This window comes from Marmota flaviventris, chromosome 9, assembly GCF_047511675.1.
Source record: "Marmota flaviventris isolate mMarFla1 chromosome 9, mMarFla1.hap1, whole genome shotgun sequence".
In the NCBI taxonomy this organism is placed as follows: Eukaryota; Metazoa; Chordata; class Mammalia; order Rodentia; family Sciuridae; genus Marmota; species Marmota flaviventris.
In genome coordinates this window covers 113,920,257-113,941,304 of record NC_092506.1, presented here as the reverse complement: position 1 = coordinate 113,941,304, position 21,048 = coordinate 113,920,257, and the positions used below count along the sequence as shown (strand labels likewise).

General features: G+C 41.0%; 1 protein-coding gene across 1 annotated transcript in view; it reads right to left on the bottom strand.

Moving 5' to 3' along the window:
• Positions 1-200: 200 nt before the first annotated feature.
• Barx2 (BARX homeobox 2) overlaps positions 201-21,048 on the bottom strand; it is a 71,443-nt gene continuing 50,595 nt past the window's right edge. Inside the window, exons 2-4 of the mRNA XM_027945524.2 lie at positions 14,013-14,313; positions 11,093-11,177; positions 201-1,186 (exon numbers count right to left, since the gene is read on the bottom strand). Coding sequence (XP_027801325.2) covers positions 920-1,186; positions 11,093-11,177; positions 14,013-14,313 — 653 coding nt within the window. The 3' untranslated portion in view covers positions 201-919. The remainder of the gene's footprint in view (positions 1,187-11,092; positions 11,178-14,012; positions 14,314-21,048) is intronic.

The following is a 21,048-nucleotide window of genomic DNA, read 5'->3' as shown; positions in this document are numbered from 1 at the left end:
CCTGGGCCAGTGGCCTGAGCTAGTCTCATTTCATAGATGGGGAAAGAAAGCTCTGAGAGTCAGTGCTGTCTCTGGTCTCTCCTTCCACTGGACACATTCAGGTAGGGTCACATACACTCCCCAGAAGAAACAAAACACTTGATCCTTTTGAAAGATTTATTTTTAGTTAAAAAATAAAAGTCATTTTAACATATCTGCATTTGCAGCTTCAGGGTTGGCAACTTATGGAAGCAAGAAAAACAAGGCTTATCAGTTTTTGGGTCACCTGACCATTTTATAATGGGTACCAAGGCACACGTGTCTCCAAATAAACAGACGGGATTCAGAACATTTCTAATAACTCACAACTCTCTTACTCTGAACTTTTATTTTTGTCATTGTTGCCTGCGCTCATCACCCCACCCCCCGCAAAAAACAAAACAAAACAAACAAGAAAAAAAAAAAAACATTAAATTCTCTTTTAAAACTACAGAAATAAGTGCTGAGTCAGCAAGGATCCTGGGCAGGCTGCCCAAGTGCCTCCATCTCTCTTTGCTTTGATGACTGGCTGCCCAGGGGTGGCAAGGAGGGAGCAGGGGCCACCTTCCTCTGCACACTGGCATGGCGCTTGTGACAAAAACAGGCTTCTGGTACCCAGCCCCATTGCCATCAACCCAGCTAGGACAGGCAGCTCCAAAGCACTGTCTCCCTTAATCAAGGGCATCTAAGGCTACACAGCCTTCCATGAAGAGAAAGGACTAAGACAAGCAAGTCTTCCTCAGATGCTTGTGATGGAAACAGCACTGAGAACTGTGGGAGGGAGGGAGAGAGGTGGATCCCTTCTCCCCCAGTTGGTTAGAAGTATTTCTTCTCCTAGTCTCCCTGCCTTCTCTCTTTTCCCTTCTTCCCAGTCTCCCCCTTCCCCCAAAAGAGTTTTATTTTAGCTTAATGGTGGGGGTTCAGAAGAGGCTACTGGTGACTCCTGGGGCTGGCCTGGTGGCTCTGCCACCTCCAAGGGGACATCGAGTGCTTTTGGTTCCTGTGCTTCACAGGACTCCTCCTGTCCCTGAGAGGGGTCCAGGTGCTCCTGACTCTGGGCCTGGTTGTTCAGTTTCTCTTCAGCTTCAATCTCTTCTGATGTAGGGATAGAGTTCTTCTTGGGACGACCTTTCGGCTTTGTGGGAGCTTCCTGTCCACCTTTCAGAACCTATGTGAGAGGAAAACAAGTGACTGAGTCTAAGAAATAACTCCTTCCCTCCACTCCTCTGCTCTCTAGGATGACTTTACACAGCATCTAAACCCTCTCTTAGGGCTGGCGATGTGGCTCAGTGGTACAGCACATGCTATCACATGTGCGACCCTGGGTTCAATGCAAAAAGAGAGAGAGAGAGAGAGAGAGAAACTCTAAATTCTCCCTTCCCAGCAGCAAAGTTACAGGGTGTGGCAAAATGTATTCTAAACCTCTCTCTTCTGGCCTGCAAAAAGTGCTTCATTCAAGCTTGATGCATTTTTAGTCAATATCATATATTTTAGCATTTATAACATGATTATAAACTCATTAAAATCAACCTCAGTAAGGGAAAAATGAAAAATTAAATGTCAATATGGTAACTATCACACTAACAAATCAGAAGGATAATATTATTTGTGGCAAGCAGGAAAATATAAGTGTAAACAGTACAACCTTTTCAAGACAATGTAAGAATTCAAATCAAAGCCTTTAAATGTGCATCCCTTTTTTGACCCAAAGATTCCTTAGGATAAATTCTAAAAAGTCATCTAAGACTAAAACAAAGGTTGATCCACACAAATATTCATCATAATATGGGTTATAACAGCAAAAGTTGGGGTGCGTACTCATTCAGCCACATAATTGAGTAGGTAATGTAATATATCCTGAAGAAAGAGTACTTGGTAACCATTACAAATATTATACAGGAGAGTGTTTAATGACATGGGAAATACTAAGAATGTGTTTTTGTGAACAACAGGTCATCAGATAAGCCTAGTTCAGTTTGGAGACAAGACAACCATATACCACCTAGTTTGCAGTATGGAAATCATGCGTAATTTTTATCTTTTTTCTTTGTGTTCTTTCTGTGTCTTCTAAATTTTCAACAAGGATCATGTATGAGTATTTTTGTTATCATGAAAAGAAAGATGTTATAAAACAGAGTCTTGTATTGTTCAGAGAAGTAGTAGGACATAGCAGAAAGTCTTGTAGCTTTGAAGGTGGGAAAACTAGGTGAAATTCTAACTCTGCCACTTACCAGCTTTGCCTATGGAAAAGCCCTTTAAAGTCTCTGAGCTTCAGTTTTCCAAACACATAAAATGGAAACAACAATGCCTTATCTCACAGACGAAAGATGAGAGTGACCAACACATACTGGATATGAGAGACCCAGAACTGTAATTGCATGGTAGATTTCCTCTGAGCAGAGCATGCCTCTTCCTGGCTGACTTCTTCTGGAATCCTGCCCTGTTCCCCTAAATAAGTCAACCTGTCTCCACCACGTACACTAGGAGTGCTTTTCATGAGATGCTGTCACTGTTGTGTTTACTTGCCTGCCCCTCACCACTAAGTCCCTGCACATAGCAGGCATTCAAAGACTGTTACAAAATGAACCAACTTTTCTCAATAAACATTTCCATAGAATTGAAAAAGGATATAAAGCATGCAAAAGCACACTCTAAATGAGCTTTGATACCATCAAAGGACTTTCACACTTATAATCCCAATTGTGACCTACCTAGGAATCCTATGAGGTAGGCAAGGATAATTTTTAAAATATTTATAATTTACTTTGAAATGTAACATTCCCTCCTCTGCTGGCTCCAAATTTCAGCTTGGTATAGTTCTGGGCAGCTACAAAAAGGGGCTTTGGGAGGACTTGGATTCAAGAGAAAATTAGGGATGAGAGATATTTTTGCTACTTATGTATAGTGTTAGTCATAACATCTGTGATAAAATACCTGAGATAAACCAACTTATAAAGAGGAAAGGTTATTTTGGCCCATAGTTTTGGAGGTTTCAGTCCATGGTCATTTGGCTCATTGCTTTTGGGCCTGTGGTAGCACAGTACATCATGGCAGGAATGTGTGGTGAAGGAATCATTCACCTTGTGGTGGTCAGAAGCAAAGAGGGAGAAACAGGAAGGATCTGGGGACCCAATGTCCCCTTCAAGGGCATGCCCTGATGATCTCACTTCCTTCCATTAAGCCCCACCTCTTAAAAGTTTCACCACTTCCCAACCCAACCAAGCTGATCAGCAAGTCTTTCAGGGACATTCCAGATTCAAATTTTAGTACATGTCCCACTTAATGTTATCTTCTCCATTTGCATAGAAGCTCCTTGAACGCCAATCCTGTATCTTTCTTGTGAACACCTCACTTCCAAGAACTTTCTAGGCAGTCACTAAATTATTATTAACTATGTCTCTTTCTTTCAAGAGCAGCAGAAGTCCTTCAGGTGCTAAAGTTTTAACAATGATATAGTAATTCGTCAAACCATAAGCTCTTTTTTCAAAACAGCTTTGTGATATAATTCACATGTCATATATTTCATCTTTTTAAAGTCAATGACTTTTAAGATAGTCAGAATCAGGCAACAGTTAGTGTATGCAATTTCAGAATATTTTTAACATCCTGATGTCTCCCAAACTCCTTGCCCTCAGCCCTAGGCAACCACCAATCTGCCTTTTCTCTTTATAGAGAGGGCTGTTCTGAACATTTCACACAAATGGAATTGTAATACAAAGACTTCTGTAATTGGCTTCCTTCACTTGGCATCATGTTCTCAAGGTTGATCCATGTTGCAGCAAATACAGGAAAATAATACCTCATTTTATGTATATACCACATTTTGTTTATTCACTCACCAGTTGATGGACATTTGGGTTACTTCTACCTTTTGGCTAGTGTAAACAAAGCTGCTATAAACGTGGGTGTGCAAGTATCTGTTTAAGTCCATGCTTTCACTTTTTAATTATTATTATTATTTTATTTATTTTTTATTCTGATTTGTTATATATGACAGCAGAATGCATTACAATTCATGTTACACATATAGAGCACAATTTTTCATATCTCTGGTTGTATACAAAATATATTCACACCATTCGTGTCTTCATACATATACTTAGGGTAATGATGTCCATCTCATTCCATCATCTTTCCTCCCCCCATACCCGCTTCCCTTCCCACCCCTCTGCCCTATCTAGAGTTCGTCTATTCCTCTCACACTTCCCCTTCCAACCCCATTATGAGTCAGTTACCTTATATCAGAGAAAACATTCAGCATTTGTTTTGGGGGGATTGGCTAACTTCACTTAGCATTATATTCTCCAACTCCGTCCATTTACCTGCAAATGCCATGATTTTATTCTCTTTTATTGCTAAATAATATTCCATTGTGTATATATACCACATTTTCTTTATCCATTCATCTATTGAAGGGCATCTAGGTTGGTTCCACAATTTAGCTATTATGAATTGTGCTGTTACAAACATTGATGTGGCTGTGTCCCTATAGTATGCTGTTTTTGATTCCTTTGGGTATAGACCAAAGAGTGGGACAGCTGGGTCAAATGGTGATTCCATTCCCAGTTTTCCAAGAATTCTCCATACTGCTTTCCATATTGGCTGCACCAATTTGCAGTCTCACCAGCAGTGTATGAGTGTACCTTTTCCCTCACATCCTCACCAACACTTATTGTTGTGTGTATTCTTAATAGCTGTCATTCTGACTGGAGTGAGATGAAATCTTAAGAGTAGTTTTGATTTGCAGTTTTCTAATTGCTAGAGATGTTGAACATTTTTTCATATATTTGTTGATTGATTGTATATCTTCTTCTGAGAAGCGTCTGTTCAGTTCCTTGGCCCATTTGTTGAATGGGTTAGTCATTTTTTTTTTTTTTTGGTGTTTAGCTTTTTGAGCTCTTTGTATACCCTAGAGATTAGTGCTCTATCTGATGTGCGAGTGACAAAAATTTGCTCCCAAGATGTAGGCTCTCTATTCACCTCACTGATTGTTTCTTTTGCTGAGAAGAAGGTTTTTAGTTTGAATCCATCCCATTTATTGATTCTTGATTTTAATTCTTGTGCTATAGGAGTCTTTCACACCCAGTGGAGCTGCTTTCAACATATAAATTCTACCTTGGCACATTTAGGTGCTTTCAAAAGCCTGGGCTCATGCTGAAATCAAAATCAGATACTGACTTACTTGAAAAGGAATACAGGGACCTCTTCTCCCCAGAGGTGGTTTCTGTCACCATCTATGCCTAGTGTAAACAATGCTGCTATAAACATGGGTGTGCAAATATCTGTTTAAGTCCACGCATTCACTTCTTTGGGGTATATTTCCAGAAATGGAATTGTTGAATCACATGGCAAATCTATGATTAACATTTTTAGGACTATTTTTCCAAAGCAGCTGCACCATTTTACATTCCAACTAAAAACATGTGAGGATTCCAATTCTCTACATCCTCACCAACACTTGCTATTATGCCTTCTTGATTACAGCCATCCCAGTGGGTACAAAGTGGCATCTCATTGTGGTTTTGATCTGCACTTTCTTCCCTGATGACTAATGAAGTACAGCATCTTTTCATGCACTTACTGGTAGGTTGTATATCTTCTTTGAAGAAAGGTCTATTCAAATCCTTTACTATTCCTTCTAAATTTAGATGTCATTTTATTATTGGGTTGTAAGTGTTCTTCAAATATTCTGGACACATGTCCTTTATCAGATATAAGATGTGCAAATATTTGCTCCCACTTGGTGGGTCCTCTTTTCACTTTTTTGATAATACCCCTCACATCGCAAAGGTTTTTAATCTTGGTGAAAGCCAATTTAATATTTCTTTTGTTACTTGTGCTTTTGGTGTCATATCTAGGAAGGTTTTGTCTAATGCCAGTTCACAAATATTTACTCTTATGTTTTCTTCTAGTATTTGTATAGTTTCAGCTCTTATAATAGACCTCTGACTCACTTTGAGTTAATTTGTGTGTGTGGCTGTGAGGACAGCCAAAGGTTCTCAATAAACATCTCCTATTAGCTGTGAATCTTTTCCATCTATTTGAATCCACCCAAAAAGCTAACACAGAGTTGTGAAGGGAACTTTAACAAGGCATAGATGCTGACAGAAACCACCTCTGGGGAGAAGAGGTCCCCCTTTTCCTTTTCAGGTAAGTCAGTATCTGATTTTGATTTCAGCATGAGCCCAGGCTTTTGAAAGCACCTAAATGCGCCAAGGTGGAATTTACATGTTGAAAGCAGCTCCACTGGGTATGAAAGAGGTTATACAAAAGTAAGTTGCCCCATGGAGTAATCAAGTTAGAGAAGGGCAGGTCTAAGGAAGCCACTTAATTGGCAAAAGAAAGTCCAGCCCAGCAATTAGAGAACACCACCCACACAGCTTGGATGGACCCCACCTGGCTATTTTCCTACAGCACTGGGAAAAAAAAATCAAAACAATCAGACCATTTTCTAAATGGAATAAAACATTCCAGTGCAAGCAATAATTAGGAGATAACTACCCTCCTGGCTGCTTTCCGCATCGACCTCTGGCCCCCTGCCTTCCAGCACACCTGAGACATGCAATTATCTCACAACCGCCCTGCACCAGGAGCTGCACACATGTATGCACCCTGTGGCCCTCCTCTCAAGAGCCCTCCTCCCCAGTTATTCCTCTAGGCGATTTGTCCCCTTAGTTCAGAGAGGCTAGACAACTTATAACTCATAAGTTATAACTTATAACTCATAACACAAGAGGCCACACGCTTCCCTCTGCCCCTGGGAGCAACACCTAACATACCACCTACTTTTATTAACGATGCCTGCTGACAGCCCTCCTTCGAACTCTAAAACTAGGCATTCAAATGTTCTGTTGCTGAGGATGTCAAGATGGGACCTCCTGCCTCCTTCTGGAGGTGTTTAGGTCTGGGACAGGCAGTTTGACCAGACAGCACAGAATGTCAGTGCTGGGAGGAAACTTTTTCCTCTCTCCCTTTTCAGACAGGAAACATCTGACAGAAAGGGGTTGTCAAGGTCAAAGAGTGAGCCCAGGGAAGAGCTGGGATTTGAACACAAAAACTCTGACCATTTGAATCCAATACCCTTATCAGTACTTCATGTGCAAAAGACACGTAGAAGGTTCACTGTTTAGTCTGTGTCTAATGTTTATCTACAATTACCCAATCTCCCCTCAGACTCCAGGCAGCAGTAGGCTGCTGAACTGAGCCACTTTTTGCTTCTTTTTCTCCCTCTCTTTCTGTAGCTTTATAGAAAAGTGACAGCCATATAACTGATAACAATTTCCATAAAGCTGAGAAACAAGTTTGGATTCTCCAGCATGAACCTCCTCCCATACCATTACTGCTCACATTAGCTGACTGTCCCAGCCTGAAGATGGCATGTTCCATTACACCCCAAACGGGGCCCAAATACCAAGGCTCTGACAGACAAAAATCCAGGACGACTCTAAACCAAAAGAAAAAGCACAAGGTCTCAGAAACCTGTAAGATCTACTTTCAATTTATCTATGTTGGCCTTCAAAAATCTGGATTCTCAGCTGGGTGCAGTGGTGCACACCTATATCCCCAGCAGCTCGGGCCGTTGAGGAAGGAGGATCATGAGTTCAAAGCCAGCCTCAACAAAACTGAGGTGCTAAGCAACTCGGTGAGACCCTGTCTTTAAGTAAAATATAAAATAGGGCTGGGGATGTGGCTTAGTGATCAAATGCCCCTGAGTTCAATCCCCAGTACCGCCCCTCCCCCAGGAAAAAATATTAAAAATATGGATTCTGTAGAGATATGCAATTTGTAGACAGATAAATAACAACAATAATGACAATAATAGCTGCATCCTGTGTTGCAAGCATCTAAATGTTTTAAAGAAATTAGCTCAGTTACTACTACAGCTCTGTGAGGTGTATGTGAGGGGATTTTACTAATGAGGCGCACTGAGGTTAAGTAACCTATCCAAGATATATAGATAGCAACCAGTAACAATGTCATGGAATTATTTGCTATCTGAAGACTTTCAATGCAAAAGATAATGATGGTGCTTAGTGTGTGGCCTACCCAAATTCTGTGAGTGGGATAGGAAGACCTATCCATTTGGATCCTCTTGAAGAAGAGAATTGTATTTTAAAGCTGAAAAAAAGACCACTAAATAATGAGACATTTTCAGCCTATTGCGAAACACTGTGGATCCTAATGGAACTAATGCCAACAGAAATGGAATAAAGGGTGAGTGTCCCATCTAATGTGCAAGATTAAATTTACTCAACCCGCTATAGGTTACAAACGCTGACCAGTCAAAACTAGTCCAAGATGCTATCTTGGTTTTGGCAGCATTGTCCTTGGCAACTGTGTGAATAAGTCTGAGAAATCAAGTGCTAATCTTTTTCCAGTTCCAATTAGGTTACTAGCCTTGAGACATCTTTATTACCCAATTATCTTTCCTTTTCCTCTCAGTACCTGAAGAGATAGCCTTGAAAGAGGTTTACCAGCAAAATAAGCAATTGGATCTCAACAATGCCGTGCTGTTCTGAGGGAGGCAGAATTTAGACTTCCAACTGAACATAGTCCTTCACATCCGGCCCACATTTTGAAGTTCTTAAGCGTCCCCAAGAACTTCTGCCCCTTTTTTTCTGCCTGTGATTCCCTTTTCCACCTTCACTGAGTCTCAGTTTGGATGCTGCCTCTTGTGTGAAACACTTATTTCTCTGTTCTGACTCTGAACCCTCTGTTAGGTGTTCTTGCTGTTGCCCTGATGTGTCTGGATAATTTAAATTTCAGGTCTGTTTCCCCCACCTGACTGAGTTCCTTTTTAAATCTATTTTTTAATTGGACAGATTCATAGCTTGTCTTTGCATTTCCACTGCCCGATGCAATGAAGTGCTCAATAAATTATCCCCAATGTGAACTGAAAGCTCTTGTTTCCTAAAGGAACCTGAATTTGGTGAGTCCTGATTTTAACCCTCTCTGAGGTTAAATCTGCTGAGGTCCTTCCATCTTGACCTGGACGGCAAAGATAACCATCAACCACCAGCCCACAACTGTGCCCCAGCAGAGTGGCTGGGGAAAAACAAGTGACATCAGTGGCTCAGGCGCACGCGCCATCCTGCGCGTACTGGGCGGTACTGGCAGAGCGGGCTGGCTGTCAATTCGTTAAGCATCTGACTCATGAGAAGATTGCTGATAACCAATTTGAACAATGCCTCTGCTACTCAGGAGACATTGATTTCGATGACGATGATGATGATTGACGAGGAAGGAGGTGGGTGGTGGAACTCGCAGGGAAAACACTGAAAGGACTTGCCCGAAATCGGTCAGGGAGGGGCAAGCATGGGAACACGGTTGGCCTTTCTCACTCCCAAATCTGGTTCTTCCAGAGAATAATCCCCCAAAAGGTTTCCACCATAAGTTATATGTGGGTAGCCTTGTACAGTTTTTGGAATGGCTATCTAACTGAATCTCACTTGTCCTTCAATTTCAGCTTCTCTGAAATTCACTACCTCTCCTCTGAACTCATGAGCTTATTAATCTATAACAACCAGCACTTACTCAAAACGTACAACCTTACTGCTTCCCAGACCTTCTTTCTCCAACTAGATCATAAATTCCAAGACAGCTGGGGTTATATTTTATTTCATTACCTCCTATAGTGCTCAGGACAAAACTTGGTTCATAAGAGACATCAAATATATACTTATTTCATAAGATATATTATAGTTTATACATACAACTGGCTTCTGCCTTACTTCCTGTGTAATTCATGAGCCAAGTCACCTCTATTGAAAAACCCTTGCAAAAAAAATCTCAAGATCAGGTTCTCCCAGAAGGAATTATGTGACCTGCTCACAGATTCCTTTCTAGGAATATAATAGTTGCTGCTTGTTGGCTTTTCCCCTGATTTTCCCCATTCATGTTTATTTGCATTTTATTTACTTCGGGTATTTTCCCCTTCATTGCTAACAGACAAAAGCAAGAAATAGCAGAACTAAAGGTTTAAGAAAAATATTAATAGACAAAACCATGAATTTGAGAAAAATACCTTCCACTGATTTTTTTTAAACTGAAGAGAGAGACATCTCAGTTATTTGATTATTGTGAAAAACATCATGTCCCAGCCCTTGAAACACCAGGAAATGTGGCTTCTGACCAGAGAGATTAGCAAATTAGAATTTCATAAGGAAGGCATAGTTATGCCTGGTCCATCCAGGAAGAAAAAGAGCCATTAAAATTCAGTGAGACTGTGAGTGAGGCCCTTGTCAGATTACATGGGTACCCAGTATCAAAGGATAGAACAGGGCTTCTTCCTTCATCCCACTCCTCCTTTCTTCTCTGGGCCTTGTTACTTGTGATTTATAGAACTGGGAAAGGTAACATTCAACTACTTTTGATATTTTGGATTTAACATGGCTTTTCAAAAAAAGACAGGAGAGGGGGATGGGAGGATAAATAATAATGAAATAAAGTTCCTCAAAATGTAGAGTCATTAGTCATTTAGTCTCGTGTAAAAATCAAAGATGAAAATGCTTATTTGCAAGACACTACAGCCATATTATGTAAGCTGTGATCATTAGACCATATGTTTCCTAATAACCTGGGTGCCTGTTAACATGCCCATTCCCAGCCTTGTCACAGGCCTCTGGAATCAGAATCCTGGGAGAGGGCTTGAGCCCTGCATTTTCGCCTGTTACTCAATTGACTCTGACACCCACCAAGTTTGAGGATCCCTGCTTTAGAAGACAACAGTAGCAGAACAGATGTGCTTTCTCTGTCACTATAACCAGAGGGTACTGATTTCTATTCTTAGCTCTTGGTGGGGGAGGAAGGAAGTTATTTGAAGAGGCTAGCAGGTGGGGTTCAAACTAGCAGCTGAGAAGCTTGTGGCCTTCTTTGATTTCTAAGGAAACTGTGAAAAAGAATATCCCCCTCGTTAAGAAATCCAAGTCAAGTTCAAGCAGCCTTCCTCCTAGCCAGCATCTTAGAAACTCTTCCCATCTCACAGCCCAAACCTTCCTGCCTCCCAACAGCCCCATGTTAAGAATTCTTCCCACCAAGATGAGCACATGGTTAGAACCACTCTCTCCTCTCTTACCATTTTCTTCCATTTCATCCTGCGGTTCTGATACCAAGTCTTCACCTGCAGCTGAGTGAGTCCCAGAGACTGGGCTAAGTCCAACCTAGAAGGCACAAGATACAAAGGAAGGATGAGGAAAATGGGAGAGGGCAAGACAGACATACAGGGATCCTGCTAGCTCCAGGAACGTGCTACCAAAACTCAAACCTGCCCCATTAAACCAATTCTTCCTTAAAGGGTTTTCCTTTCCTTCCAAGAATCCTATGGAGGAAACTTTGGGAAACAGAGAAACAGGTGTCCACACCTAAGGACACCTGGGGCAGGACCCATGTCAGAAACATTCTCTGTTTTCCACAGACTTGAAAACATTGTCTTATTCTTTGTTTACAAGGTCCTTTTCCTAATCCAATGGTCTTTACTCTGATCCTCTACAAAATGTGAACTCTTACCCAAAATCCAAACCTGAAATGAAAGGTAAAGCATAGGTCAATGGCAATGCCATTCCTGATCCAGTTCAAGTTATAGCTCCCCTGACCTGTGTCCTCTGCCCGCTCCCACAGACCAACAATCACCACAGTGGCCCCCAGTTCTCGACTGTCCTCTAATCACTTCACAGGTTATTTCTCTCTCTAACTCAACAGCAACTCCTCCACTTTGTTTTTATCCACAAAAGTACATCTCACATTGCTAAATCTAGAACCAGTGCTCAAAAATACAGTGGCAGCCCTAAGCTGTTATAATGATTACATTGTTAAAAAAAAAATTAAACATTATGAAATTCCAAATGAAATGTTAATTCCTTAGCCCCTTCTGTTTTCCATGCTACTGCTCATCATGATCCTGCATTTCTCTGTGCCCTTCTGAAAAGCCCTAAAAGTCAAATCTGTTCCCAGAGAGTGTGCAGTTAGGGCAATTTGCAATAACACAGTGACCTGAGCACACACCAAGCCCCTGCTGTGTGCTATCATATATTTTTCTTTCACCACACTGTGCTGTTGGTATAATTATTCCCATTTTATAGATGACAGATTCAAGGCCTGAAGAGATATTAAAATCTCTTACAACTGTGACCAAAAGCTGCATGCAACCTGAGTTTTACAAAGGCTTAATTGAACAGTCATGTTCATTTGTGTCTGTACTGTCCGTGCCTCTCTGTGCCACAACATCAGAGTTGAGTACTACTGACAGACCATATGATCCATAAAGCCTGAATATTTACTACCTTGTCCTGTTCAGAAAAACTTTTCTGACCCCTGGTAGATGATCCTGGGGTAAAAGGTAGAGACAGGATTCAAATCCACTTATGTCTGACTTATGCTACCTCTTGGACAAGAGCTTGTTCCCACTCATAATAATTTTGTACAAGTTGGATCTGTCAAAGGGAAGTGCAGGGACTATACCTTAGGGAAGAATAAACAACCCAAGTGGAGAAAATGGAATGAGAAGGGAAAGTTTGTAGCTAAGCTCCCAGCCTCAGTCTTGCTCAATATGTGGATAAGAGTGGAGGTCTACTGAGCACCAACAGGAAGGACCACATCCTGAGTCAACATCAGCCACCTTCCTGCAGCTCCAAGCCTGCTCTGTGTAAAGCAGCTCAGGAAGTGACCACTATTTTTTTTTTTAACCACTACTTTTTGAAGGTCCCCAGGTTCCTAAAAATCCACTTGTGGATTTAAGGCCCACTGTTTCCCACAAGCCTGAGCCATGGGGAGCCTCAGATGCAAGTTCTCAGTTGCAACCTTCTCTACCTGATCAGATCTAACCATCTGCAGCACCCATGGGTACTGGCCATGAAGGTTCAGGATGGTAACTCAGGTGCTAGCTACCTAGCTCCCCTTGTTCTGCCCAGAGTGCACAAATTAAGTCTCTTATAATAAAAATGGAGCCTGCCTTCAAGGGACTTCAGAGCTTGTCTTAAATCTTTATTCACATGTAGCCAGTCATTCCTGTAGAGGGACTACCAGCAGCCAATAGTTTTATTGGAAGTAATTAACAGACTGAAGCCAATAAATTCCCAGCACCAACAAAACTTAGTTCTTCCAGTTAAGAAAGCACTGCATCCCAATCAGTCATTCATTAAGAACCAAGAATCCAGGAGGGCCATCCCACAGACTTCAGGTCTCCAGGGCCTTTCAGGATTCTGTGGTGCCTTCCCCAGTGTGGGTCACCTGAGGCCATCAGGTGCATTAGTCAATGGAAGATTCACAGTACTGCCACTGCATTAGCAAATGGTGTTAGCTCACTTGGGAAAAATGCATCCTTGACTCACTCCTGGCTACAGAAACACACTTCACTGTCATCAGCTTTCTCTCATTACCTGCCACCGTTACAAATTCTCACTTCCCTGCATATTCGCTTAAATGAAGTCACCTAGGAAACTAGAGAAACAAACACAGAGGAGGAGGGCAGGAGCTGTGGGAGGAGGGAGCGCTCATGGCCCCGGTCACGTAGGGAGGTAAGGAACATCAGAGAGGGCGGGTTCAGGCCAGTCAGATGGTGTCCTCCTCCCCAGGCAAGTGAATCAATCTTGTGTAGGTCACCTAAGAGATGCCTGGGCAGGTATCAGGAAGTCCCAAGAGGTTTATTAAAACTAACATTTCTGTAAAAACATTCTCTGTCTTCTGAAACATAAGCCTAAAATTTTACACATGTATGCTGAATCTCCTAACTAATGATGCCCACGTATTCTGGTTGCACAAGTCCATGAGGCTCCCTGTTACCTGCTGAGGGGATCAAAACAGTCACTAATATTGGGGAACCCCAGTTAGTAATCACCAATTCACAGTCCTGTCTCCACTGTCCACCCAAAATGTGCACATCCCAAACAGAGCTCCATTTTTTCCATCAAACCCAACCTGTCCACAGCCTTCCCACTTCAGTGAACAACATCCCTATTTACTGATAATACTTGCAGAGAGTCCCCTCCTTGCATCCTCACCTGTCTGGGGTGGACAAGTACTTCTGTTTCTGGAATTTCTTTTCCAGGCCCATGAGCTGCAGCTCAGTGAAGATGGTTCGACTGCGTCGGGGCTTCTTCTGCCGGGGCGTGGGCTGCTCTGTCTCCGACTCACTGCTGGCTAGAGCCTCACCACCAGGGCCCTCAGCAGAGGCAACCTTTGTGGCTGGGTGGTGGGATAACACAGGGGTGATTCCCGCGGTGGTGGGGACCAGGTGTGAGATGACCGTGGGCTGTCGGGTGATCACCGAGAGGAGAGGATATGCCCGAAGGGAAGGGGAGCCTGCAAGACAAACAGGGAGGAAGGTCACTGCCAGGAACAGGAAGCAGAAAGACGCTGGGAACCCAAAAAGGACCACTTGCTGAGACCTGTCTGATGGTAAGGTCTCCTGCCCATGTATAGATGTAATGAGGAAGGGGTGCAGAGAAAGCAACTCCAGACCTACAGCTGCAGGGTGGGCAGGCATCAGGGAGATGTGCTCAGCTTGATGTATGAAAACATCCATTTCCCTCTCAGCCAAGAAGAGGTTCCTGCAAGTGCTCTGGTTTAAAGTAAACCCATTTCCGACCTCTTAAATTCTGGTTTCATGGATACAGGTCAATAGCAACAGCAGATGAAAAGAAGTAGTCAGAAAAGGCTAGAAATGCACACTTCTGAATTCCAAAACAGATGTAGTCCTAGAAAGGTTAAGTGACTTGCTAAAGATAAACAACTAGGAAAAATCAGATTGAAGGAGACAGACTAAGTTCTGGTTTTTTGATCCTGTCCTGCTAGCACTGCATCATGAATCACTTGGATAAAACCTTTAAAGGAAGGGGACAAAGAGATTTTAATTCATATAAAAAACTCAGCTTAACTATGACTAGCTGCCTACAGCACTGTGTTTAAGAGGGTCCTCAGGCAGGGTCAGAGCTTAGCTGAGGGAAGAATGGTGAGGCTGATTAACAAGGTCTGCCATAAACATGCAGGGGGACAGTGGTATGGTGCCACTCCTGCTTAAGGAATTTCAAAGCAAGAGTATTTTTCCTTCCAACAATAAATCTTTAAAGTTCACAGAAGACCTCTTTCTTTTCATTATTTAACAGCATCAAGTTTTAAATGTCTTGATCATGATTTATGTACCATTTTGTCCCTTTGGTCCTCAGTTTTGTCATATGAATAGTGAATAAGAAAAGCTACTTCCAAGGAAGACTTCAAACACTAATACACTCATGCCAAAAAAGTTCATCTTCCCATTGTTTGAGAGTTGATTAAAATTAAAAGACACAGGGCTGCCCTGGCAATGGACTTCAAGGACAAGATCACAGGAGCCAACCAACATCCATATTGGTTTGGACTGAAACTGACTAACATCATAGAAGCCTCCGGGAGCTACTTGTGAACCAGAGGTTCTTTCTGGCTTGGCATTGCTCTTCTAATTCATTCCCATATCTCTGTTCTGGATGCCAGTCTTACTTATTAAAACAGATAAAACTTTTTCTTGTTCTTTGAGTATCCTTCTAGCAAGCCCAGAAGAAACCACAAAGTTGTTAAATAACGATAAATCACCAAATGCTACAACTTCCATTAACTCTCCAGCCAACTCTGAAACTTGAGGTTTTGTGTTATGGATTCTTTTGTTAAAAAATCATCTGGGGAATACTACTTTATAGCAAGAAAACTAGGATATGGGGCTTGTGGTTTTAGATCTCTCAGCATACAACGTGAGTTGACATCAAGTGAAAAAAAAATCTCTGAAAGCTTCTTACACAGGCAGAAATTCATCTCAAATCTCGTTACTCCTTTAAGTTTGCCATTTCTTTCAGAATGGATTTTATCAGACCAGTTTATAATCTAGAAACTCAGGAGTTTACCAGGCTAGGAAATGGCTAACTGCTATAAGAAAGGCTTTTTATCACCTTTCTCTTTTGTAATCTTTTTTGGCTTAACATGGAATACTATTTTGAAAATGTGGTAATATCTAGTGTTAGCAAGGATGTAGGGAAATAGACACTCATATATTGTTGGTAAGGGTGTAAAATAGTGTAATCTTTTTTAAGAGGAGAAACTAAGCAGCATCCCATCTACACATCCATCTGCCCATCCATCCACCCATCCATTCATCTACCCATCCACCCATCCATCCACCCATGCATCTAGCTTGCCAGCCATCTACCTACCATCCACCTATCCATCCATTTACCTGCTCATCCACCTATCTATCCATCCATCCATCTGCCCACCTATCCACTCACCTATCCACCATCCATCTGCCCAGCCAGCTAGCCAGCCTGGCAACCATCCATCTACCACCCACCCACCCATCCATCCATCCACTCGGCCCACCAGCCATCCACTTACCATCCACCAGTCCATCCATCTACCCATTCACCCACCTATCTTTCCATCCATACACCCACCCAGACAGACAGACTGCCAGTCATCCACTAATCCAGCCAGATACTAACAGGCAATTCGATAGCTTGAGTTCTACTTGCCTATGTGTACAAAGACTTATAGACAAGCATATTCACTGCATCCTGGTTTATAATAGTGAAAAAGAGGACATGACTCACATATCTATTAACAGGAAAATGATGAAAAACAAGTGGTATATTTATGGAATGAACTAAAATGTAGCCATTAAAAAGAAATATCTATATAAAGTAATATAAGTAGATAAGTACATATATAAACTAATATAAGAATCTATCTAAAATATATCATTAAGATAGAAAAAAGTATGATGTAAGTCAATTTGCATTATCATAAAAAGAACGTGTGTATCTGCATTTATAAATGCATTTTTTAAAGCTCAGAAAACCAGTTACCAATCTATTAACAGTGATAACCTCTGAGAAAGTGGTGGAAGTAAAATAGATGAAAAGGAGTCTACATATAATGATCTCATCCTGTGTTCAATCCTGCCAGAAATATTTACTGAGCATCTTCTATGGGCTATACTCTGCTCTGGAAGCTGGGGATACAGCAATGAATAGGGTAAAGTTCCACCTATAGGGAGCTTACAGTTAAATAGAGATGACAGACAACAAACAAATAAAAAATAATATAATGCCAGAGAGTGATAAATTCTATGAAGAAAAAGTGCAGTGAAATGTGAAGATGGGCAAGTAAGGGGGGAGGCAGGTACTTGAGAGAGAGGTGCCAGAAGACCTCTGTGAAAAGGTGGTCTTTCAGCAGGTCTGTGCCTCTCTGCACAATAGAGCCTTGAGAAGATACAGGGATGAGTTCCCCAGGAGAGGACCACCACATGCCAAGCCCTCCAGGGGGAACAAGCCTGGCTTCAAAAAAAAGCCAAAAAGCAGAAATAAGAAAGGGCAGAAGTTTCAGGATAGAAATTCTGGAGCAATCTTCTAAAGTTAGCTCATGAGGATCAGGGCAAACAACTGATTTGGAAAAAAAAAAAAATTCACTGGCGAGAGTTGAGCCAGGGAAGGACATGATCTGATTTATGTCTGTAACAAGCCTTGCTGCTACTGTGTGGCTGGGACTTCAGGAAAAGAGTGAAGGGCAAGAAACCAGCAAGGAGGCCAGGCCATATTCCAGGCTAGAGAGGCAGCAACAGTGGCATGAGAGGCAGTCAGATTCAGGGTATATTTTACAGTTTGACTGAGGAGAATTTGTAGAAGGACTGAATGTTGTTGGGGGTGGGGGATATTGGGCAATGGCTAGGATTTTGGCCTTATTGCTGGAGGAATGGAGATGTACCTTAGTAAGATAAGAAAGGTTGGACAAAGAGCAAGATTGAGTAGGAAAACCAAGATTTTTGTGTCAGACAACTTGTTATTATACATCCTGGATGTGTGGAAGAGGCAGCTGGATAAACCAGTCTGGAGTTTGGGGATAGAGAGGGGTTGGACACAGCTTTGACTCATGGAGTGTATGTGGCATTTTGAGCCATGGGATTGCGTGAGATCACCTAGGGAGTGAGTGGAAGAAAGAATAAGTGATCCAAGGATCGAGGCCTGGGGCACACCCACCTCTGAGGTCATAAGGAGGAAGAAGAGCCAGTCTTCCTGCCTGAGAAGGAGAGAACAGAGAAGCAGGAGTAAAGCCATCATACCCCCGTGCCCCAATACCCAATGATACTTGGGTATTGTTTATATTTTGTAACATCTATGTTATTTTTTTAACTTGAATAAAAGGAAAGGGGCTGGGGGTGCAGCTCAGTGGCAGAGCACTTGCCTCACATGCACAAAGCCCTGGGTTCATCCCCAGCAGCACACACACACACACACACACACAAAGATTAAATGAGCTTTAAGGTTTTGAGTTTCATTTTCTTTCTAAAGCTCTAATAGAAGTTCAATTTGTCAAAAAAGAATTATCATTTACTAACCCTTGAACCTACACATAGTTAAAACTTCTAAAAAGCGGGGCAAAGAAAACTAATGTAAAAATCCTTGAAATGGAATATAAAATATGTTTAAATTTCTAACACCACTAGTAAAACATATATTGCATGTTCTCTTGGGTAAAAGGGACTCTTAGTCACTTCTAAATCAAAGAATCTAAAGCATTTATTTTTCTTCATGTTGGGAGACATTTGGGTTCTCATGCTACATAGAATCACACCCTTTTCTTTCACACCCTTTTCTTTCAAATAAACTTGGTTCAATGTGGAGAAATTATAGTCTTTTCTACAAATGGTGCTAGAAAAACTGTACATCCATACAGAAAAAAAAAGGCTTACACATCACAAATTATTATATTTTTTTAAATCAAATAAAATGGGCCACAGAGCCCAATGTAAACTGAAACCTGTAAAACTTTCAGAAGGAAATCTTGTGACTTTGGGTCAGGCAAAGAATTTTAGCTATAATACCAAAAGCACATGCATAAAAGAAAAAAGGCAAACTGATATTCACCAAAATTGACAACCTCAGTGGCTCGGGAGCCTGAGGCAGGAGGATCAAAAGTTCAAAGCCAGTCTCAGCAACTTAGTGAGACCCTATCTCTAAATAAAAAATAAAAAGGGCTGGGGATGTGGCCCAGTGATTAAGCACCTCTAGGTTCAATCCCTGGTACAACACAACAACAAAAATTAACATTCTTTTCCCTGAAAAAGATACAATTAAGAAAATGAAAAAATAAGCTATAGAGTAGCTATATTTTTGCAAATTTCACAACTGCCAAATGATTTCTATCCAGAATATAGATATTAAAAAAAACTGTCAACGCAGGGCAATCAAAAATAACCCCATAAAAATGTGCAAAAGTTTTTTTTTAATTTTTTTAGTTGTAGATGAACATAATATCTTTATTTTATTCATTTATTTTTATGTGGTGTTGAGGATTGAGCCCAGTGCTAGTAGATGAACATAATATCTTTATTTTATTCATTTATTTTTATGTGGTGTTGAGGATCGAGCCCAGTGCTAGGTAAGGGCTCTACCACTAAGCTACAACCCCAACCCTGTGCAAAAGTTTTTGAAAGACACTTCACCAAAGAAGTTATACAGAGAGCAAATAAGCACAGTGAAAGATGCTTAAGATGATTAGTCATTAGGAAAATAAAACCACAATGAGCTCCACTACACATCTGCCAGCATGGTCTAAAACGTTCTATAAACTGATCGTATCAAGCACTGGCAATGATGGAGAGCAACTGGAACTCTCATCATTGCTGGTGGGAATGCTTTTAAAACAGTGCAACCTTTTTGTAAAGAGAGTTGGCAGTTTCTTATGAAGTTAACCATGCAGACACCATATGAATCAGCAAAACCAACCCATAGTGAAAACACAAAAACCTATATGCAAATGTTTACAGCAGCATTATTAGTAATTACCCCAAACTGGAAACAATCCAGTATTCCTCCACGGGGGATGGATAAACAAAATGTAGCATATTCATATGATGAAATATTACTCAGAAACAAAAAGGGATAAAGCTGTGGATAAACACATCATTGTGGCTAAATCTCAAATGCTCATGAAAAGAAAAAGAACTGGGCTCAACAGCCAGTTGATTATGAGATATCATTTACATGACATTCCAGAAAAGGCATAACTAGAGATGGAGAACCGACTGCCAGAAGCAAGGGGTGAGGTAGCATAAGGGAATTGGTGGGGTGGGGTGCTGAGACTGTTTTGTATCTTGATTAAGGTAGTGGTTATGCAGCATTTTACATTCATCAAAACATATCTGTGAATTAAAATGGTGAGCTTTTACTAAATCAAAGGAAATGAAAAACTATTAATAATGTTTTTAGGCAACTTTTATTTCTAAATATTCTCAGATGCTATGATTTTATATAGAAAGAAATTTCTTATGGTTTTGGTTTTGGTTTTTGTTTTTCTGTGTTGGCGATCAAACCCAAGGCTTCACACATGCCAACCAAGTTCTCTACCATCGAGCCACATACCCACCCCTTATTAAGTATTTTAGCTATTTTGTTTTATTACCAAAGTAACACACATTTGTTATAAAAGAAATCCAAAACAATTCAGAAATATACAAAGAAAATTCTCTTTACTCTTTTCAACCCCAAATCTTAAGAGATAAACTTACAGAATTGTTCCTGTTCATACAAATAAAAATGTTTCAAATCTAGTAATATGTATGTTAATTTAGTACAATGACGTTTATTTTGTAAAATGTGTTGCTTTATTTTTTTCTAAGTGAATAAACAATAATTCTAACACCACATCTTGACTAGTCCTGTGACTTAACATGCCAAGTTTAAGATACAGTAAATCCCCAAAGAAATGAACTTGGAAATTTTTGCTTATCAGAATTTGAGGAGTCTTCTAGGGGAATTTTTTTTAAGAGAGAGAGAGAGAGAGAATTTTAATATTTAATTTTTAGTTTTTGGCGGACACAATATCTTTGTTTATATGTGGTGCTGAGAATCGAACCTGGGCCTCACTCATGCTAGGCGAGCGCACTACCGCTTGAGCCACACCCCCAGCCCCTCTAGGGGAATCTTTATTGCCAGAATCCTGAGAATCTCTTGCTCTCTAGAAGAGCCTAACTGGGTAGAGAACCACCCCTGCAAAGGGCTGCCTCATGGGAGT